Here is a 23804-nt window from a genome sequence, read left to right on the forward strand (position 1 = left end):
AAATTAGCCAGAGTTGTTAGCAGAGGCGCGAGGGAAGACGACGCGAAACGTCATCAACAAAAAAACCTCACAGGTTTCCACGTTTCTGTCAGCGGACGAGCACAGCTTTCAGGACGGGCACTCACCTTCACAAAGAGGGGGGAAAAAAACACTACTAGAGTCGACTACACCGTACGGAGAGAAGAAAAAAAAAAAAACAAGTTCGCCCTCTTTACTTCATGTAGAAAGTGTTCCCAGACAATAGAGAGAAGGAGAAATTCCCGAAGAAGTCGTTCGAGAAGTGAAGTATCCCAAACACTTTTCCCGCAGGCTTCGGGCTTAATGGAGTCCAGCCGTCCCTCTTTTCTCCCTCCCTCTTTTCCAGCAGCAGCGGATCACGTCACAGCTCCAATCCTACTTTTCCTTTCATACCGGGAGCGTCTCCGTTCGTCCGCTGCCCCCCCCCCGTCACCGCTTTCACACACACACACACACACACGCCTGACCCGGCAAGACTGAAATATTCTCCCTCTTTGACCTTACATGTTCACCTACAATAATCATAAATAAATAAAAATAAATAAATGAATAATATATATATATTTTTGCATTATCTGATCAGATTTTCACATCTTTCTCAACAAATGGCTTCAGTGACTCACCTTCACTCAATTGCTGTATAATAGTTTTTTTTTTTCAGGTAAATTTACTTTGAAAAGAAAAAGACTATTAGGGACATTTGCAATCTTTATTCTCAAGCTTAAATTATAGGTAGAAGTGCAGATAGATCCTGGAAAAAATTTTAAAAAACTAAATGTTCAACTTTTGTTGCTCCAACAGAAGAATATTAATGCATACAAGAAAAATATGCAATATGTTAAATTGTACAAAAATAACACATATTAGTATACTGTATATGACATGTTTTTTTTTTTTTTTACCACAAGTCTCCACGATACAAAATTCATGGGTTAGTGGTGGGGATGATGGACGTGCTGTTAAGATCTTGAGCTGCCTTTTATGGCAATGCTAGTTCTGCTGAACCCAGCAGAAGCACACAGGGACCTTTGGGTCTTTCCCCTTGGGAGTGAGTGCAAAGACTAACAAGGCATTTTATTTGTTGTCATTTTTGCAGTTCTGGTGTGTTCTTTTCAGTGTAGACTTCATTATATTGCAATATAAAGCTCAAGTGAAATACCTGAGATGTGAAGCCAATAACCACAGAAATCTGGGCCTACTTTTATACCTGACACATCACATACATGCAATCAGATAGTTAACTATACTTAAAAACTCTCTAAGGTGACAAGTTCTATGTAATTATTTAATCTTGTGTGAAATCTTATTTCAGAAAGTAACAAGAATGCAGCGAAGCTTCTTTGTATTTGCTAACATCTAAAATTGTGTACAGCTGCCTACAGACTCAATCCTGTAATGATAAGAAAATAATCTAGTATCTACTGTATATGGCAATATGATTTTTTAGCAATCTTTTATTTTCCTCATCCTCCACTATAGCATATGTGTTGACTGCATGCATTGGGATTTTTGTGAAAGAAAGCCACGAGATACAAAATCTGCTCTCTTTATTACTGAGAATGATATCATCTTTGATTTGATTTGATTCAGTTGAATAATACTTCATACAACTCAACGGATGGATCACACAAATGACAAGATGTGGAAGAGATTGGCAGCCAGCCCCCTCCTTTCTTTCCACGAAATACACCCCACCACACACACACACTCTCCAAGAGGTCCACAGCAAAGATCCATTAATCATGAGTGTTTCTGGCTCTGTCCTCAGCAAAGTTGCGCAGCGCCAAACCTCCAACTCAGGAATCTGGACTTTCAAACTGCAGTCAGCATCAAAGCGATTTATAAACTTTCCCCATTGCTTTGACCTCCTCGTCGGCGTCTGGCACCTAAATCCTTGCCTTTTATAGGCTGTGTTTTAATTGCAGTGTAAACACTCGAGTCAGTCAGAAGCAGAGCAGGAGAATCAGATAGGGAGCTTTGGCTGGATGGGTGCTGGGGATGTAGATGAGGAAAGAGGAGGTGAAGGAGAGAGAGGAGACAGATGCGGGATGTGAGGGGAGGCCGTCAAGAGGGTTTAGTCTGTCTGTGAGTCATCTTTAGAAATAAAAGTTGTTTTTCTGCTTTTGTGACTGGTGTGATTTTTTTATTTGGCATACAGGTGAAATTAAAAGCAACTGAGGAGCTGTCAGAATACCTCAATTAATTAAAGGCAATAAACGGGACGGAGTTACGGTACTTTAGTTTAGTTTAGTGGATTTCCTGTGACTGCCTGACCTCTAGTGGCCGCAAGCGGAACAACAGGGCCAGATTCAATATTTCATAGTCCCTTCTGTTTTAACTGCTCCCATCTGTGAGACTAACCTTTGCAGATGTTGCTTAACGTCATTAAAGCTGTAACTCGTGTGGAAACCATTACTTCTTCTGTATTACAATGCCGTCCATTCACGATCTATAAATCAATTATGTAATTAAGACCAGGGGTCGCCTTGGAAAGAATCTGATCTGAGCTTCAGATGAACAAATAGTTCTATTGTCTTCTAAAATCAACATGGAACTGAGCAATGGGATAATCTTTCACTGGAAAAGTAGAAAACAGAATTAAATTTCCGTATTTCATTCCTTCATCTATGCGTGGGATGTGACAAACGAAGAAGTAACAGTCATATCCAAAAAAAAAAAAAAAAGCTTTAATGAAAGAAAATAAATACAGTGCTTTGGAAGGCAGTTAGAATCCATTACAGGCATGGGTTATTGCACAACTCTAAGGACAGACAAAAACACTTTTCCAGACTTCTGTTCAAAGTTAAAGCAACGTGATTACACACAAATTGCACACATTTCTTTCAAAATGCCAATAGACCTCAATGCATATTATTCTTTCACACATAGTAACTGATTACACATGGCTGCAGGTCCTTCCTTATTAACCTTGGAATATATCAAAGATGCAGGTGTGACCGTGGACAATTATTTTACTTGATAATGGCTTCAAACTGGTGTCAACATCAGTGTTGAGTCCACAAAACACGAAACAACAGACATTTCCCTGATACTCGTGGTGCATTTAACAAGAAAAATATACTGTCATTCATAATTCTGCGCATTAAATGCTCATAGACTAAACTATGTTGCAAAGGTCTTACTTTTTTGTAGCAGAGTGAGTACAATTGAAAAACCTGTGCTTGAATCAAGGCTTGTAAAAAAAAAAAATGTCATACATTTTGGAAAACAGTCATGAACACAGGTACACACGATGGTCCGTCCCAAGTTCTTACGAGACATAGTTGCTGCCTCTAAAAGCACAAAGTGTGACCTAAAAGGTGGATAAACAACAACAGGGTTGACCTTGTATTTCACACATTGGTCTTCATACCTACTTTCCTCAGCAATAAATGAATCAACTGGATCATAGCAACACATACATATAATTTCCCTCATTTGTCCCTACTTCCATAAAACTCTTGAATGACCCATACAGTCACCTAACAGGCAGTCTGGTTTCAGTGAGCAGGCCTTTGCATAAATAACACAGAAAAGTGAATGATGGACCAGTCAGCAGAAGCCCTTGATTGTGTGGAATAAAGCTGCAGATTGAAACAATGGACATTATCCTTCCACAAGTAGGAGAAGAGTAAAATTTGATTCCAGTAACTGATTTTGTCGAATTTATTTTGCTCGATAATCTGGCGTTAAAATAATTTCTTCATCCATAAGAAACCTCCTAACTAATTTGACTACTTGAGTAATATTCTACACAGTAAAGAACATAGTTTTTTCGATTTGTGTTGGCACTCTGTAATGTCTTCTTAAATTTCTATTCAATGTTAATAAGACACCTTTGCAGGCAGTTCTGCAAAATTATTGGGAGTGTTTGCAAAGACATGATTTGACAAACATATAATCCATCAGTATCGGAGTGTTTTTTAGAAGCTTTTCTGACGGTAACCAAAGTTCTTTTCAGAAAATAAAATCATGATGTGCTGCCTCCAGTTGTTGTTTTTAAAATACATTTGCATGAAGTGTCAGTCAGGCAGTGACACTTCTACTGGCTGGAAAACAGGCTTTCAAATATGAAGACCACATTTTTTTCCACACAAAATAATACAAGCTGACATACGCATCGCACAAAGGAGGGAAATGTGAGTTGGTCATGGAACAAAGGCAAATAAACAATTCTGACATGCAATGGATCACAGGAGTCCGCAATTTAAAAAAAACAAACTTTTTACCTTCAGCCAATTATTGCTTCACCATGAATGAATTAGCTTTAGCATTACTAAAGCTAAAAAGTTTTTTTTTTTTGCCTCCAAGATAAGATCTGTTCTTTTTTACTTTTTTAGAGTCTGAAAATTACTAGGAAAAATATTTCTTCTGTTAATAAAAATACAGCTAGTTGCACTAATTTCATTTGGATCTCAATGTAAAGATGAGAGAGATCCTGTGTCTAGAAAAAAAAAAACAAGCAATTTCCAGGTGTTGGTATGTGTAGCATATAAAAATGATGATTTGCTCTTGTTTTTATTTGGTATATATTTCTTTCAAGAGTCAAGCAATGTTAACAGAGGCAAACATAAAAATAGAACAAATTCCAAATAATGGATCTGCACTTCAAAACAAGGATTAGAAAGGATAATGCCCTATGTTTTTAATAAGAGCTAAACACAAATAATCTGCAGGAATATTATTTGGCTAAGTTTGAAAGGCATTGATTTTGTTTGTTAGGTTTTTTTAGACTAAGCATTCATTAAAAGGATCAAGTAAGACCATCACAAATCCTACCTCTCGTGTTTTGCGGACAGCACTCTGACTTGTCAAACTTATTTGCAACATATTCCATGCTTTTACTTAGCTTGTGGTCATACTGGCATAGGGCGCTCTCCTTAGGGGTTCCCAAGTACAACAATGTCACCTTTAAGGTGTGCACTTGTGTAAAAACTACACAAAAAGTGACATTAATGCACATCTTGGAATGAAGTCAGTTTATCCCTTCAGAGTTCTGAAAGGGCTTGATCCAAAAGAAAACCCCCCCCCCAGACAATTAGTGTATATGAGCAACTCGTGTCTATGAAAAAAGAATGAGTGACACCATTCAAGTGTTTTAGGTGTTGTAATAAATGTGCTTCCTCAGTCTGGCTCTGCTGTGTCTTCTACCGGGTCAGTGGCTGGAATCTCCTGCTTGTATATGAAGGTCAACAGGAAGAGTGCTATGTCATGAGAGCACCAATAGCCTGTGTGTGAGGTCACCGCGGACCAATAGCGACTCTCCACCAACCCCTCTCGGAGCTCAAAGTCGATGCGACGTTCCAGTTCCACTGTAAGACAGAAACAGATATAAGTCCAATCAACCGGTGAGAGGCTCGGTCTACTATTGTTTAGTGTCGGTCAGGTTCAGTTCACTAACGTGATGTGTCCGGAGTGGGGGAGGTGGGGCGAGTCAATGTGGACAGGCCGTATGCCGACTGACTCTCTGTCCTCTTCTGCTCCTCTTCCTCAGTGTTTGGCACTCCCTCGAGCCCTAAAGACACCGATGGCTGGCTGTTGGAGCGGGAGAAACGTGAGAAGAGGATGCCTCCAATGCCCTTGCCAATACTTGCAGCTCCTAATGTGAAGGGGAAAAGTTGTGCTGGGTAAGAACATGGACAAGTAATTACATCAATGCTTTGCTTCCTGAATTTTTACATTATATGGTTTAGTTTCTCGTGAGCCTCTGCAACCTGGAATTGGACTACCAAGGCACCCTTCTTGTACTGCTGCCCAATCCGGGCACGTATGTCTACGAGGAAGTTCCAACATTGAGACCGGTGTTTGAATGTCAGACTAAAGGCAGTCTCTGGGAACCAACTGTGTTCGTAGGTTGAGGACTACCTGTACTCAAACCCCTTAGTTTATTTTAACAGAGGGACTGAACCCTCTCCATCTGTCCACAAGATGGCAGTGTTGATAAAGAAAAGCTTGGAGATTTTACCTATGGAATAAGAATCTTTTCATTTGCTAAACATTAGGAGTTTTTTTAAAAATGCATGAATGAAAAAAATAAAATCACAAACACCACTGGAGTTTGAGAGGCGATGAGAGTGTTTTACCCAGGATGCTAGCCTTGCCCAGACTAGTGATGGACTCTCCATAGTGCCTGCGAACAAGGACAGGAGATGTGCTTGGGCTGGGAATGCTCTCTGTGTCGGATGTTGGGTCTTTGACCGGGTTCAGGAATGTAGGGCGGATCTCATCGTAGGGTGTGGGGTTCGTAGCACTACACCTAGAGCAAGATAAAAACAATCACACCAAATATTCAGGAAGTTTATGACAACATTCTGCCAGACAACAAATACTGTGAAGTGCTTACCAGTGGATCTGAATGGGTGCAACATTGCTGTAATGTTTAAGGATGAGTGGCTCCAGTCTGTAGGCCTGAACACAGCAATGAAGCAATTCACAATCAAAAATGAGTTCTTAATCCCTGAGGGAAATTGGAGCATTATAGTTGCTCAAGTTGAATTTAATGGGCTAGGATAATCAAAGAGGGCTAACCACAGGATCTGTGGGATGGAAGACATTGAAGAGCCTGCCACAGATGGTGGTGGGTAGGATGTGGTCCTGGTGGCAGCTGGTACCAGGGCGGATCCCTCTCAGGGCCAAGAACACTGCTAGAGGAGAACCCATGCAGAAGAAGTTTTCCACCTGGGAAACAAACATTGGAAAGATGAATAAATGCCTTAATACGTGATGTTGCTTCTGATTCATATAACAACAGTTATTCAAGAGTCTAAATTAATTTCATATTGTAATAGCACACACCCCAAGCATTCACATAATGCATCTTACTTTAAATTTGAGAGCTGGGGGTGCTGAGGGTTTAGAGGCTTCCAGTGTGAGGAGTTGATTTTCAAGCTGCCGTAACCTGACAGGGACAACATGGTAATAAATGTGAAAACAAAACAAACCTCTGAAATGATCTTGAAACTCAGCTCACATAAAATCCTTTGTATTATCCAATTATCACATGAAACTAATTCATACACATACTGTAGGTTCCTGAAGACAAACTAGAAGTCTACCTCGTCCTTGTGAGCTTTAATTGCTCCAAAAGATGTCTCTCCTCATAGGATAACCACCGCATGTTCAGCTCTTCTTCCACAGCATGATGCTCCTGCAGACAGAAGCGCACGGGATCCCACCCTGTCATGATGTCATAGGTGATGACGCAGCCGAGGGAGTGGGACACGATAGAAACTTTGCCGCCGCTCTCCTCAAACTCAGGGTTACGGGAGCAGTAGAGCGTGTAGAGTCTGTTTAGCTCCTGGGTTAAGCCCTTGGTGATCTGGGAAGATAAGGAGTGCAGTAGATTTAAGAGGAAGTAGCGTAGTACAGAAAACTCTTAAATTCTTGTTCCTGGAAGTGTTTGGCTGTCACCTCATCCCGGTACAGCGGGCTGTTATAGTACATGATGTCCATGGCGCTACTGTTGAGTAGATCTCTCAGTCCTCTCACTTTGTCTGGTGTTATTGAGTCCACCGTATCTTCAGAAAAGAAAACCAGCAATATCACAATTAAAAGAATTTATTTAACGTCAGCGTCTAAATTCATACAATCAGACACTACTTTTAATCTACACCTATAAAATAAAAATGTCATTACTTCCAAAGCTGAGTATTAAAACTTATATCATCTGATCCCACCGCCCTTCTTTCAAGTACTGTTATCAGCTGTCCACAGTCTCAAATGCCAACACTGACCTCCATCCAGCGCCAGTTTGGATCGCCACTCGACGGGCAGGAACTCCACGTGCTCGATGTTTTGCTCAGAAAAGTGCTTCTCCTCCATCTTCCTCACACCTTCCCTCAGCCTGAACAGACACCATACAGCACAAACGTGAGAAGAAGATTTCACATCTCATTGCTTCAGAGTACCCTATTTGAATGCAGAGTTGTTTTTAGGTATAAACTTCCAGATATAAAAAAGAAGTAAAAAAGCTTGATTTGAAAATATCACATTGTGTGGTCAGGAGTGCATCACATTACATTCTACAGTCTAATCACAGAGAGAGTACGTGGTCTGTCCTCTCACAGACTTTATTAACTGTTAACATCACGACCATTTGCTGCTCACTGATGCAGCAGCTTCACTCATGCAGCACACACACACAATGACTGCAATGACACTGGTCGTATATGGGGCAGCAGCAGCTGGAAGGACACACTAAATACACAAAGAGAGTGAGGGGTGAAGGTAAAGCAGGATGTTGGCTCAGCTAAATGGAGGGAGAGGCTTTTAGGTGACTGCTTTGTGAATCAGGCACCGAATGCAGATTCAGACTGGAGCCTGCAGTCGACGCTCACACCTGCGTCAGAGCTGGAGCGTTCCACTTTAGTATGAATTAGTTAGCTTTGGGATAGCAGAAGCATAATACTGCCTTAACACCCAAACAATGTCCTACTTCATGACTGCTGGTGACACTGGGAATGGTATTGTTGAAATCAATCCAGCTCATAATTAAAAACAAAAAAAAAGAACCTGATTAGAAATGCCAGCTTGATCTTTTTTTTTTTTCCTTGAAGTGTGTGCGCTGTTCATAATCCACAGTTTCAAGCTGGTAGTGAGGCTTACAGCGCTCCGCAGCTTGACTTGGTCTACTTTATGTGCTTAGCTGGCTTAAGCTCCAGGCATTGGCCAGACGATAATTTTGTCACGCGGAGACAAGCATTACTCCGGGGTGCACATTCTGTACTATTGACTGTATTAATCACAGTCCAGGGACAGGGATATTTAGGATCAGGTATGTCTTTTCAGAGCAACGAGACAAAGTAAAGCCAGACTGTGAGAACGCAGTGAGATGCCAGTGATGTAACACTGAAAAAGGCAAACGCAGTGTGACAAGGACCGTATGGTTTAACAAGTATCTTCTCATAACTTCCCTGCTGTAGCCTCTACACAAGTATCTATGGCAACCAAATTCCTCAAAACGCCAGGCCTTTCCGGAGGAAAAGGAGGAGGAAGAAGAGTAAGAAAAAGAAGAAGAAAAAGGGGAAGACAAAGGATAAGTAGAAGAGAAAGAGGAAGTAGAAGAGAAAGAGGAAGAAGAGGATGAAGAGGAAAAAGAAGAAACATCTGTTATTGGTCCTCCAATTTGAAATGCCGTCAAAAAGCTGGCTAATACATCAGTGGGCAGAATCAGGCCATTGCTAACACTTAATTTTTCTTGGTTTTCAAGGAAATTTTATCAGCATACTGATGAAATGGGATGAAATATTTATTGTAATGACCAAAATTAGATTTGCACATTAAAGCATGGATTTGAAATGAGGAACTGATGGTGTTAGTTTACTGAGTAGCAAGGTCACATGTGTAGATTATGATAGGTGAATTTCATAGACATATTTTTAGGATGCATTAAGTGCTGTCTCCCAAATCCTTTTTGTTGTGTAGACTTTCAGTTGCATCACACTTTCTTTGCCAACGAACACCAGGCAAAAGATGAAGATACAGTAAGACAGTGAGAAAATGTAGAGAGAGAGGAGGAGAATGAAATAAAGGCCTTGTATGAGGCATTGTTCTGTGAGGACATTCCATTAGAACCCATTACACACTTGGCAATGGTGATGAACAAAAACATGAACCTGCAAAACAGGTCGATATCAAAAACGGCCATCAGTCAATAGAACCTTTATGCATGGGATTCAGCAGAAGGTCGCTATAGCACAGTTCACATCTCTTTAAAAACACACAGAATTTCATTTCAGTCACATGGCGTCTGGAAATAAAAACAAAAATATACAAAGTAGCGTGGGGTTATGTACTGTATGCTATTGTCCTCATCAATCAACAACCATTGACGACAAAAAAATAAATTAAAAAAATCCGCCAACTCAGAAAGTAAAGTAGATGAAAAGCTGATGATAAAGAAACACTCAACATGACTTCTCTAAGATAAAGAATTACAGATTTCTCATGAATATTTAACTGTCTGGTGTTTTGCAGACATCTTAATGTGGAAATGCTACCTGTGTCTTCAAAAGAAGATATAAGTAGTGAAGTAGAGCTGGTTGGAGTGAGAGCAATAATATTTGTTACATTTGCAGTTGTCAAAAATTCAGTACTTTTTATGCATTACAGTTATACACAATGGTGAAATTTAAATGACTTACATTCCAGTGTTTTTTATAATGCGCCCCTGGTCCATCTTCTGTCCAATCCCATGGACCACAAAGACAATGTGTGTGGTCTGAGGGGGTCTGTCCTCAGGCGAGGCCTCTTCCACATAACCTCGATGGAGTCGCGTTCCACTGCTGGAGACTGGAAGAGGAGAGAGGGGCAGGGTTGGAAAATTATTGTAAATGGATGTTTGCTTGCAATTTTTTGTACAGATGTGTACAAATATTTCAATATTGTGTTGCTAAATACACTCATTTCCCAAGCCAGGTTATAAATATCTCTGTTGGTGTTTAAGTAACAAGCTGCTCTGAGTCCAAGTAAGCTAAGAGGTGTCCTAATTTAGATTTTATAGTCCTCTCCAGTCATGTGCATCACAAGGGGATAGGTGTGGGAGATTTAGAGTGACAACACCAGTCTAACTTTTCTGTTACACTTGGGTCATTTGATTACAATTAACCCCTCAAGAACAGAGATGGGTGTGTGTGACCGTCAGGGCTAATCCGGTCAAGAGTGCTGTTCCCAGCCACGTTTAAAACAAATGTTTGCTAGAAAATGCCAGAGCACTACAAATTCACCTGCAGCAACATTGTTTACTGAATCTCAACCACTGGTGGATGAATTGCTACATAAATTGGTTCAGAGATTCATACTTTCCATCTTTACCTCAGCAATAGAGGAATAATAACGAGGTGCTTTAGGAGATCTATTATCTCTGAAGATGTCTATTTTTATAATGAGCATTTTATTTCACAACAAGAGTCTGTAGCAGAGTCCATTGTTATTATTTTTATTATTTTATTGTATGCTGTGTTTGTAATGGGAAAAACGTCCATGGTATTTTAATTACCCCATTTGGGGATCGATCAATCAATCTCTCTATCCATGTATCTAGAGGATGATACACTGTAGTACTGTACTGTACACATTACTGTACTGACCTTTGGAGAAGCCCAGTTTCTGGGTGACAGTGCGAGCAATTTTGGAGGTAGTGGCATCGCTGTAAAGGTAAACCTCATCCACGCTGTGCCAATCCACATGGGTCCGACTCAGCTTCAGACTGTGGATGGCTGTAAGGGGGGGAAGTGGCAGGGGAAGAGAGTGAGTAAATGAATGAAGGGAAGTGGGAAAATGAACAGAGCAGGCAGAGGGGGAGATTGATTATAAAAAAAAGGAGAGAAACCAAGGACATGGTGAAGGAAACACACTTCTTTAATAAGAAGGGTCATGTTTACATATTTCAAGGGTAGCACAGAGGGAGAGAAACCCCCAAAACACCGGAAGCCTTAAGACCTAGACAAAGTTGATCATCTCAAATGCAATACAAGCAAGGCAAATGTCTAGGATCTATTCACACACAGCTCAATCAAATGCACTCTGGAGCATTGATCTGCAGGTTGGAAAGAAGAACACATCAAACACACATACCAGGATTCAAGATTTAACTCTTGCTCATCTGACCTGCTTTTGTGTCATTGTCTGATTGAAGACAAAAATCCGATTCTTGTCCAATTTTTGAAGGTCCTTTAATTTGACTTCTGTTTCATTAAGTTTTTTTTCCTCTGCTTTTTGTTTTCAAGTGTGATGAATTTACTCAGGCAAATGTAAGACCAGAGGTTTAGCCAGAGAAGAACAAGAAGAAGCAAAGAGCCTTGAATTAAAATGGTTAGCTTGGGAGTTATTTTAATTCTCTGCAGCATGTTAAAACTTTGGATAGAATTTGTGGGAGGATGGCATAATAGAAACCATCACGGGTTTGTCAACTGTTCTTAACCAGTTTGTGAATAAAACCCTTAAGGTTGGCTAATGTTTAAGATCGCTATTCTTCTTGGAATAATTTCTCACTTTGGGAAAAAAGTCCCAGATACAATGCGCATAAATGTTCTTGAAAAATTATTGGAAGACTTGCGGATTGTCCTGCCCATCGTAGAGGACTGGGGGCGGGGGAGACATCAGACCAATGCATTGTTTCCTCTAATCCTCAAATAGCAGAACATTGAAATTCTTTCCATGTAAATTAATAAAACAAGTTAGATTGTATTTGCGTGTCACGTAGTGTGATTAACTGCGCATATGTAGCCTGATGGGCTAATCTCATCACTGGAGGGGCATGACGAAGGCCAAGCAGTGGTAATAAATGTCCAGCTCCAACGGGTTGAGACAAGGACATGAGTCTGGAGGAAGACTTTCTCTAAAGCAAGAGAATCATATGAAAAAAGGGCACTAAAATTAAATGTGGAATAGCAAAGTAATGGATGTTTTTATTTCTGAAGCAAGAGATAAAGTGTCCCACATAAGACCTGTCTGAATGTGATCACACAAACATTCTTAACCACCAACACCACACAAGACTAACAATGTCACACCAAAGTCTATGACAACAGCAGTAGGGGAGCAAACTCTTCTGAAGGTCCTTTAACTATTGGGTATGGCTTTATCTCAAACAGTCTAAAGTGGCCTTTTCTCCGCTAACTCATGGACTTACAAGGGAGGACAAAGGAGAAATGGGCCATGGCATCGATGCCACTTCAGACTGTTGAGCTTTATCTGTGATCCAATGTAAATCAGGAGTCCATAGAATAAAATAGATATTGAACATATCCATTAGCTGACTTTATCCATTTCAAATGTTCCTGTGGTGGGATTTAAAAGTGTAGCCAGCAAAAAGTAATATGTATGGGTTGTACAAGGACACTTCCTGTTTTACAATGAAAGACAATGTATTGCAAGTGGAAAAGGGGTTGGGGGGGAGGTGACTAAGTATGGCCAAGCTGGCAGTCAACCAAGAAAGGTTATAGAGTTTAGCATGGAAGTTATATAAGAATGCAGCAGTGAATTACCGAGGAGGTGGTTTGAAAAGTAAAGGCGAGTGGAAACAACTGGGAAAAGAAGGTACAAGGAAAATGTGTTTGGGAAGGAGGAAATGAAAAAGAAAGAACTGCCTGGAGAGGGTGAAAGGCATGAAAAGGAATCCATCAACTCATTGCATATCGGCTATTAGATGGCAATCGTATCACCAACATTTTCTTCATTCTGGTGTGATATTAATAAGATAATAAAAAATGCATCACATCTGCATGGATTTACTATGAGATGGAAACACATACGTCTCTGTTGAGCTGTTCTGATGAGGGTTAATGTGCCCAGAACCAGGACAGAGATGGACTTCTAAGAGGTTGACTCTACACACCATGTTAGGTGGCTGTAGTAAAAACCCACAATAGCTCCTCTGTTCGGCTCATCACTTGTGCTTAGCTCACAACAGAGAGCTTTGTTCATTGCCTTCAGAGTGAGAGCTGGTCAGCGTGGTTCATTAATCATGTTCATACCGCCAGAAGGGATGAGAGAGAGAAAGCAACGAGACACACAGTGAGAGATAAAAAGAAGAAAGGAATTGGAATTCTGAGGACCAGCTCATTTGTTTCCCATCCACTGATTTAAGTGGTCGTTCCCCCACTAAGGGAGTGAACTGTGTGTGTGTAGTTGCTATCTGAGCGAGAAGATAATGCTAAGCTTTCTGCAGAGACCAGCAGCAGCAGAGGTATCAAAAGTCAGAGCAACTAGACTCAGTTAAAGCTGCAATGAAGAATTGGAAGAGTAGCATTGATCCATTTTAGTACACCCATGTCTAACTGAGCCTAGTCTAGCTCAAAATGTTGAGACTGAAGAGATCAAAGCCACAAAAGAAAGGAAAATCTAGCAGCAAAAAGACTAAAGATCTACTTGGACTGAGGATACAAACTAGTAGATCTACCACAGCAGAAATAAATTTAAAAAAAAGAACTTAGCATTTACAGTACCTTGGCGGCGTTTGCGCTTGTGACATGAAGTTTTAGTACTCGTCTGATATCCACTCCATTTGAACAGAAAAGGGAGGTAGAAAGGGGGCAGGTGGGAGAGAACTAACAACCAAGAGAGAGTGAGTAACGGTGTCCGCCACACAGGCTACCGCTGTCATCGGTCTCCAACGGGCCGACCTGTCAAGCAGTGCTGCTATCGGGTCGTGGTTAACGACGGACGACTGCAGGTAGAGATCGTAAACACGACCTCTAACGGCTCAGACATTAAAAAAACACCTGCAGCTCCAAATGCAGCACCGCTTGACATCGTGGCCAAGATGACCGAGGTAGCGTGTGTTAAACACTCATCAGAGAAAAGTTGAGTCTTCACTGTGAAAAATAAACATTTCTACTCATCAAGTTCTTTCAAATCAGAAAGCTTTTCTTCAGGTCTACGTGAAATATTACAGAATATTTAGTTATTCAGTCAAAGATCAAAACTGTATGGTAAGACATATTAATATAACACAAATTTGAGAACTTCTAAATCTTTTTCCAAGCAAGTATACCACAAATAACCAATAGCACAAGCTCCTAAATATTGTGTTAGTTTCTACTTCATAATTTTATAAATGTCACACTGGGTGTAAGTATTTCCATATTAGTAAAATTCATATGTTAGAATTACTGGCCTAGGAAACATACACTCATCACACCCTCCCAGCGCTCTTTAAATCCCTGAAACAGCTGGAAGTGAACTTTGAGATCCAATATTTAAAAACACGCAGCATTTGTTAATCAAATATGCACAAATCCAGAGATCTCACTTTGGATTTGACTAAATCGTGACGTGAACATAGAACTCGCAAATGTAAGCAGTGCCTCAGTCAGCAGTAGCAGGGACAGTTCTGAGTACTGAGAAAATTTGTTTGCTGTAGAAACTATTAGTCAAAGACTGTCTGGGCCTAACAGTACTGATGGATCCATCCATAAAGTTGTGCTCCCTCATGACTGGAAAAGCTATTCTATAAGGAATTCTCATATAAATGTAAGGAGGGTTGTGTCTTCTGTGTATACAAACAGTGCTTTGTAGCAGGTTTAGCTCCTCTCATGCTGACTGAGGGTAAAAAACTATTTTCCACCTGATATTCGAGATGCTTGATTTCTGAAACACAACTAGTTCTGACAGCAAAACAAATGAGAGCCTTCTAAAGTCTGAAGAGAATTCTTTTAATACGGTTAGGCACACAGCATGTTTCCTGTCTCATGTGTGGTGTGAATGAATATGAAGCCTGCCGTCTTTCTTCTTCCTTGATATCCGAGATGCCTGACTGGGTGGGACACACCCTGCAGTTTCCACCATAGGCTTACTCCTCTCCACCCATACAGACATACGTATTCTTCCATTGGCTGGTTTTCAGAGGGATTACTCAAAACATTGAGTACAGATTTCCACAAAAAGGTGGAAGAAATGGAGTGTAAATTCTGGTGTAGATCCAGATAAATGGATGGAACCAGGAGCATTGATGATCGGGTGAGCAAGACAGTGAATGAGGAGAGGGAGATGCTCCCACGGTGACACACAATCCCACAGGAAGGTGTCACATCACTGACTTTAGTGTGAATTCAGATGAGGCAAGAACAAATAGACAAAAGGTCTCTGCTGGTAACAAGTCATAAGCGGTGATGCTGATGTACATATTAGAAATCCATTACAGTTGGCAGAAGGAAGCAGAAACATTAAAAGCATACATCAAGCGACTGTAACGCCCTGACAACAATAGAAATAAGAGCTATGAGTTCAAACGGCCGTGGGTCAGTCTCGTCACAACTTAACTATTTCATTATTTGTTAATCTGATGATTTTCTTCACAAAGAATCCATTAAATATCCAAAAAAAAGTTATAATCACAAAAATGCATACACACAGTAACACCATTAAACTACTCATGACTGAAAATACAAACACTCTTCATTTAATGTGTATTTTAAAAAAGGTCAAAGAAATTCAGCAAATATTTAAACGGCAAAAAAAAATTTGACATTTTTGCTTAGAAATTACAACAAATCAGTTTCTTTTGATTCTGAGTGAGTCGTCACTTGTATGACTTTAAAAGGTTTAGAAACAGCAACAGCTAGACGTCCATAAAAATACCATAAATGTCAATGAGAAAAGCTGTTTTTGATAAAAGAAAGCATCTGTGAACAAAGCCAACAAATCAGTCTGGAGTTCTTTTGGTATGGTGAAATAACTACTGTGAAATCTTGCACTCTTCAATATGACAACAACCATGGGTGCTGGAAGTGCTGTTCCTCCAACTCCCCCCTTTAACTAAGTCATGAATCACTGGATCCCTGTGGATTGCAACCCTCACTGGAAAATGATGTTTCAATCATTCCTGTCCAGCCCAAGTCTGGACCACAAACCAAATGTGTTTTTATTTCCACACAACAGACAGGCTCTCAACTGATGCAGAGGTGAGCAAATCAATTCCTGTCTTATCCTTTAAGATTCAGAGAAACATTCATAAGTATCTCTGAGAGCCCTGGAAACTGATGCACCTTTTGTACCGCCCTGCCCACACCTTTGTGTTATACCTCCATACTATGCTGGTATGTCTACAATATGATTCCTACTTGACTGCCCCTTGGCTTCAGCAAGGGAGACTGAAGAGAGAGGAGATATAAGTGAACATTTCTGCAATGCATTCGTGACAGCTCACTGGCCTCGAGGTCCATTTACTCATTCTAACATATTTCAACGTCGCTGAAGAAATGCTCCGCGTTCTTCAGATTTTAAATTCAATGACACAATATTCACCTGTAAAGGTTTTCAATTATAAGGAGCAACACGAGGTGGATTAACAAGATCTATAGCTCCTTTTAATATTCAGTTAAATCATGGAGTCAGAACAAACCTACCCAGGAATGCAGCCAGAGCGTTTAAAACAGATGCTCTGTAATATTTCAAGATGCATGCCATGAAGTAAATCATGAAAACATGTATAAATACAGCCAGTACTGGCTTTTCCTCACATAAACTGTGTAAGTCATAGCAAGACATGCTGAATTCATCCCTGCAGGAATGAAGATTGCCAATTGGACAAGCTAAGGTCATGTGATCTTTATGTTGTAAAATGAGCTTCTATATATCCAACAAACGCTGGAACACCTTCACCTGACTCAGAATCAGACCGTGACTCGTTCACCCGCTGGGACTGTTTATATACCTCCAGCCATATACAGATACTCCATTGTCCAACTGTTTATGTACACTACAGGCGTGGAATTGGAATGAGCTCCCAGTTCTTTTTGAAATGTCTCTCAGTTCAGGAAACAGCCAGTGCCTGTGAGTGCATGTCACAAACTATAATAATGCAAAACTAATAAAACACATTTGCGGTTCCTTTCCTCTGTTCCACTGATGTCACTGCCTGCCTTCATTTTTCTTAGCAGCCGGCGTCCTGACGTGTCAGCTTAATCTTAAATGTTCCGGATAAACCTGGTCCTGCATATCTTGCAGATTATTATTTGCGTGTTTCTATGATGCACACTTCACGTTTTCTCACCCTGACTGAACAGCTGCTACGTCTTTTCCTTCTCTGTTCCTCTCTATTTATCTGCCACGCTCACACACCCACACATCCATCACAAGTGAAGGTCCCACAGAACATGCTGCCAAACGGAGACCGCTGAATCAAAGGAGCTCTTTCTTATTGCCTGTCCCAACACAAACCTGCTCCGTTTTTTTTCCTGAGCCAGGCCTCCCCCACCCCGAGAGACAAAATGTGCCAGAATGCAGATCTAGGCTTTACGTCGGAAGCATGAGAAGACAGAAACCTACTCTCACATGAATGGAAGCATCTTTATCCATCCTTTCTAGAGTTCAGGCAGGGCCATCACATCATTAGAAATAACATTGGACATCCGTGTAAACTCTAAACCACATTGACTGTGTGACTATATTCACCATCGAATTTAGTTATCAAGTATTTAACTGTTTTTTACTGAGATTTTGGATTTAGCGAAAGATTTTCCTTTTTAAACCCTACAGCTTGGAGTCTTTTCCAGATACGGTGCCTTCTGTCTCACAATTCTTAAATCATACAATATCATCCTTATTCATCTACTCCTCCCCTTTTTTGTTCTCTCACCATCTTTACTATCCACGGTCCTGACCATCACATCCGTCTCAAACGTGTCTTGCATCTGCTGCCCACGAAAATGGTTCAGGTGCTCCTGCTCGATGAGGTCGCTTTCGTCCTCCTCCAACGGGAGCCAGGTACCGTCGATAAACCACTGACCTCTCATGACTGGAATATGGTCTTGTTCTGTAAAAGAGCCAAATAACAGCAGAATAGTTTTTAGATACTCTCTGTAGACATAACATCTTGTACAAGACATGGCAGAATCTGAGCGTGCAGGTGAGAAATGGACTAACAAAGACAAGAAAGAACAAAATTGCAAGCTTGTAGAAATGACTATCAAAGTAAATTTCAACAAGTATCTTCTCTCGCATTTACTGAAACTTGAGAATTCATAAAATGTCTTTTTTCTCTGAGCATAACTTTAGTTTGCTTAAAAAAAGTAGAAATCCTCCTCCAGCAACATACCATAATATTACCACAGAAAGACCCCAGCAAACTTTTTTGCTTGGCCTTTTAAAACGACACATAAGTGGTAAGGAAATTCACTCAACAAGTCTGGCAAAACCATGAGTGTCACATCTTGGAGGCATATGGAGCTGGACCAGTTTGGTCACCATCGTCTGGCGATGAGCAAGAATCTAAAGACATACTTTTGAAAGCACAGAGTTCATCTGTATATCCTTACCCTACCACACAAAATCCTGAGACGACACGAAAGACAATGAGCGTATCACAGTACAGTAAAGATCTGGTCAGAGGCAATAAGACCGGAGATAAGAGAGTAGAAAATTGTTTTTTCACTTTTTGTAATGTTTATATAGTAAAGAGAAGTAGTACGATAACATGCCAGAACACCCGCACAATAGTTCTCTTTGGTATTTTTATGTTTTTTTTAATGTTCTTAGATTTCAGTCTATCAACAACTTCACCTTCCACAGTGTCAAATCCACATACTGACCCCTTTCTCTCTCAAACTGATATGCTTTTGTTTCTTTTTGAAATAAAGTCTTCCAGTATACATGTTTCCATCTCATCAAAGGTCATTCTAAGGTCAGAAGCTACAAAAGACTAACATCCACAGCATGAACGTTCAGGAAAACAGCTGCTTCTCTAAATGTCACTTGGCATTAACCTTCTAAAGAACTGGCAGCCCATGAACTCTTTCATCAAGGTCAGTTTTTCAGAGGCTTCTATTGTGATCGCCTTCATTTGTTCACTGTCCTTTCCTGGAACTGTCCATAGGGTCAGCAGAGTTCCTGGATTGTCTGAATTCCCAAACAGGAAGCTCAATTATGACTTTGCTTTAGGAAGTAACTTATGAGGGTGAGAAAATCAGCTGCTAGTTTGCATCAGGCCAGACTTGTGAGTGGCTTTGAGGTCATTCATTTATATCCTCTCAGCCATCACACAGCAGAACATTCAGTACATGAAGTGTATGCATAAATATGTAGATTTCTCTACTGATGGAGAATATGATGGTACTCACGCTTCCAGTAAACAGGATTGCATTCCCTTCCTTTAACATCCACCTCATAGAGCCCTCCCCGGACACAAACAGGCTCCACGTTGATTTCAATGCTGTCGAGGTCCCTCTCGTCCGAGGATGAGGCGGAGGTTTCCAGGGATCCCCGGCCTCCACGCACGCAGTCGGCTCCCGTCTCCACCTGCACCGCACCGTTCAGGCTCCGGCTGTTCACGCCGGTACATCCGCGCTCATCCTCCGCGTCGCTGACGCGAGATCGCGCTACACCGCGATTCAACTCGCAATATTTCCGAAACATAAGCTCAATATTAAGCGAGTCATTCCCCACGAAGGGTTTCCAAGTTTTCTTATCCTCCTTGTAAAACCAGCGCACCTCCTCCGGACCCAGCTCGGTCACCACGTCGCCGAAGCGATGCCTGGAGCTATTGGACCGCGACCTCTTTCTCTTCTCGAACAACGGACCAGCGTTGTTCCCATCGTTATCCCGGTACTCCAGCGAGCTGCTGTCCAAGTAGGCAGTTGTCGAGCTCAGGTCCAGCAGCAACCCGTCCTGGCTGCCGTGGTGCCGGGCGTGTAAAATCGGCAGGTGTCCGTCCAGTCCCGACTGGACTAAAGACATCTCTGCCTGTATCGTCTCATCCATGGGACTCATGTCGTGGCAGCAGGAAAACACATCACTTCCAACGTCCCACTCCTCGTTGTTGTTGCTCGGGTCGACGTTGACCTCCGGATTTTTACCGTCGTTGCTCAAAGACCTGCATGTGGAGGTTTGGGTCGTAATGTCGAAACTGCTCATAACTATGTGGACAAGCCAACCTCACCTACCTCATCACGTGAATCGGGCTATACGCTAGATCGGAAGAGGTATTCAGACATGTTACAGTGATCGATAAGAAAAAAACTAAATGTCAAGAAATTTGAAACGAACGTTCCGCCGCATTTCGTCGTTTAAAGCGCAGCCATTGCCTTTGCAGCTTGTTAGCTTGCCAAGCTAAAGCTAAGCTAAGGAAGCCGGCTGAAGAACTCAGATGCTAGCTCTTTAGGAAGCTACAACACTGTCACCGGAAAACCCGTAGCCCCTTTTTTCTGCTCGTCCAACAAAAATTAACCTGTTTCCAACGTATTTCCTGTCAGTGTCTTAAATCCAGAGTAATGGGAGTAATAGTGCACACTCCATGTTGACAGGTTCCCAGTCTCTGACGGAGTTCTCAGTCATCCGTTGTCTATATCAATCTTAGCAAGAGACAGGACTGTAGCGTGCGCGAGTATGTTTTGACAGTTGACGTACAGATCACAAGATTTGCTCGTGAACGCGCACGTAGAGGTGCGCAAAGACGACGTAATACAGTAAGCATATTTCGGCATTAAACGGCATTCTTCGTATTGGGCACTAGATGGGGACAAAAACTCGGTAATTAATTTAGATTCAATAACTTGATATGACACTAGGGGGTAGCAAAGATCCATTTATTTGAAAACTAATCCGCACCCAAATGGATCCGCTTCTTGAGGAAGGACTGAACTGAAGATTTTTCTTTAAAATTAATGTTTATTTCAAGCAAGATTTGAAATTAATTTAATTGTAATTAAATAGCCAAATACAAAAACATTGCAAACGTGTCTGCAGCCAAGCAAACATCTTTTTTTACACAAAGCATTATTTCTTTCTTCAAAACTACTTGTATTTTTCATAACAAGTATTCTTAATATATGATTTTTATGTGACTTGTACACTTTCGCAATATATACAGGTTAATACAATGATTTCATCAAAAATCCAATGCAGCATGCAGACATAAAATGTTTGCTTCTGAGTTTAAGTCCATCAGTGTCGTTGACCCCCACAATCTGTTTGTGTTTCTTCAAGTGCACAATGTGTTTACATTTTTGTGTGTGAGTGCATGCAGTACAGTGTGAGTTTGTGCTTGAGTCTTTCAGCATATACATGCATGTGCTGGTTTATTCATTTATATGGAGTCCATATGTTTGTATAATGTATGTTTGTTGTGTGTACTGCTGGTCCAGGTGATCCCAAGACTGTGGTGTTGCCTGTAGGGAGCAAAGGAGAGGGATAGGTGAGAGGCCCAGGCAGCTGTATTTGGGATAAACAGACATTACCCTGCTGTGTTCTAATTTACTGCAGAGTGGGAATTAAAATTTAAACCCATTCCACCCTTCTGCAGACCAGTATTCCATGCTTCTGGCCATCAACGACTACTTCCACAATGTGCATTATTAAAGAGCTTCTTCTTCTCCTTTCGGCTTTTCCCTTCAGGTCACCACAGCAAATCAGTTGCCTCCATCTAACCCTGTCTTCTGCATCCTGTTCTTCCACACCAGTGCTATGCCATTCAAAATCAGCATTTTTAGCATCAAATTCACAAACCCTTGTCATCTTCAAAATTAAAAAAATGTTTTTCACAAAGCACCATTTTGGTTGAGTTTTGAAATGTTTTAGATAAAATAATGTTGAAGCAGCTTATGTAGCTTTTTTGTCCAAATAATGATTTGGAATATACTAGGCTTAGGAACTGGTGGTTGAGAAGTGTAGTATTTTGGACATGTCATTTGAAATTCCTCTGTGGATTTTGGTTTTCACTTTTTGACTGAAATGAACTGCACGTAGATGCAATTTGCTATTAACAAAAATATTTTCCTTGTGTTTGAAAAATGCTTTACTGAAAGCAAAGGAATTTCAGTCACTGGAGCACTTATTCAAGATTCATAGCAGCCCTTGATTGCATTTCACAGTTTTGATAGTGGAACAGAACAGTCTGAGGCAAACATCCAGAAACTTTCAAGATGTTTTTTGCATTAATCTTGGTTAGATATCAGATGCTCTATTAAGAATATTCTGCAGGCCCAGCTGGAGATGAATAGTTTAATACTGGTATTTGCCAGATGATGGTCATTAAAAATGACTCTAACGTTGCATAACAATGAGTACATGTCTAATATAGATTTGAACAATAATATAACATGGAGGGCCAGAATAATTACTGGGTTAAATATGCAATGAGATCTTGCCAAGTGCTTTCTCGCTCTACAAGTTTACACTCGAGGATGACATGTGGCTTTCATATAACAATTAGTCAAATTCCTCCTTTTTGGCAGTCAAACAGGTTGGCCTCTCTCTCTCTCCCATTCTCTCTCTCTCTCTCTCTCTGTATCTCTTTCTCTCCCACCCTCTCTGTCTGTACTGATGTTTTGCAACCGCCAGGCCCACCACCTGGATGAGTGGATGACAAACAAACTGCAAATTTTCTTTCCAGTAACTGACCAAATAGATATTTATAACCAGCTGGTCCTTTCCACACCTAGTCCCCCCCCCCCCCCAGACATGGCTGTGAAAGCTCTCTTTAAAGACCAGTTGTGTCACTTCTGCCTTTGTTCTTTAACAAAGACAACTGCCCCTCATCTGCCCGTAATTGGGGCAACTCTTGGAATGTGCTTGATGTCTATGTGCGACCATTGCTACTCCAACTGAAAGGCATAGGTTGCCAAGACATGATATGTAATGAATGGAAGTACATCCACCCATTTCTGTTTTTGGTCTTTGTCTGTTTTCTTTTTCTTCTTCACTTCCTCTATCCTTATTTTTTCCCCTTTTTACCACTGTTTCACCTTGTCTTACCCACCTATCTCAGGATGGAGGATGTCTCAGCTGAAAAAAGAAATCCCACACCCTGGCTAAATGGAACAGTCTGCCTATTGACTTCACCGGGTCTGTTTGGCCTCTCCGAGCTGTACCACCTCACTAAGGTGGGGTTGTTGGACGCACTACAAGGCTGATCTGCGGCACATGTCACTAGCACTTACTCAGGTGATGTTGAACATGGGCAGACTGTTGAGAGGGGATTGGAGGGTGTTTACTGCATTGTTACTCAAAGGAAAGCAATTTAGAGAGTTCAAATTCCATTTGTACAGAAGGGAAAATGTTGAAACAGTAGTTGGCAGGCTACCAAAAGTTTGAGCCCCTAATTGTTTTCATTAATAGCAAATAATCTCGGGGAGCTTATGTATTCTGGGAAACATTATGGTGTTATGTTCAAGATGAATACATCTGGGAATCATCCGAGGATTAGTTTAGAAATTTGTCCATAGCAATCACACAACTCCCAGGTGAAACATCTTAGGGCGTCTTTGATATCTTAGTGTCTTTGAGGTGCTGTTTTGTACTTCCAGGTGTTTAAAAAAAACCTTGTCCCCAGATTCCAACCCTTTGATTGG

At 41.0% G+C, this 23804-nt stretch overlaps 2 protein-coding genes across 4 annotated transcripts in view; both read right to left on the bottom strand.

Annotated features, from left to right (window-relative positions):
• fermt2 (FERM domain containing kindlin 2) overlaps window positions 1–326 on the bottom strand; it is a 34688-nt gene extending 34362 nt beyond the window's left edge. For both annotated transcript variants that reach the window (XM_068338027.1, XM_068338026.1), the window contains exon 1: window positions 126–326. The gene's annotated coding sequence lies outside the window, so the exon portion shown is untranslated. The remainder of the gene's footprint in view (window positions 1–125) is intronic.
• Window positions 327–2681: 2355 nt separating this feature from the next.
• ddhd1a (DDHD domain containing 1a) lies at window positions 2682–20840 on the bottom strand. 2 transcript variants are annotated; one of them, XM_068339440.1, is made up of 14 exons: window positions 19578–20840; window positions 18098–18274; window positions 13965–14066; window positions 11106–11234; window positions 10161–10308; window positions 7752–7861; window positions 7429–7535; window positions 7074–7336; window positions 6841–6916; window positions 6547–6696; window positions 6362–6426; window positions 6102–6274; window positions 5420–5617; window positions 2682–5330 (listed from the first exon to the last, which is right to left on the bottom strand). In XM_068339440.1, exons 1-14 carry the CDS (start codon window positions 20368–20370, stop codon window positions 5143–5145), a joined length of 2679 nt encoding a protein of 892 aa, XP_068195541.1. In that variant the 5' UTR covers window positions 20371–20840; the 3' UTR covers window positions 2682–5142. The 2 variants fall into 2 exon arrangements, with proteins under 2 accessions (XP_068195541.1, XP_068195542.1); XM_068339441.1 differs by lacking the exon at window positions 13965–14066 and having other exon boundaries at window positions 19578–20839.
• Between the last annotated feature and the right edge of the window lie 2964 nt (window positions 20841–23804).

This window comes from Antennarius striatus, chromosome 17, assembly GCF_040054535.1.
Source record: "Antennarius striatus isolate MH-2024 chromosome 17, ASM4005453v1, whole genome shotgun sequence".
Classification (NCBI taxonomy): Eukaryota; Metazoa; Chordata; class Actinopteri; order Lophiiformes; family Antennariidae; genus Antennarius; species Antennarius striatus.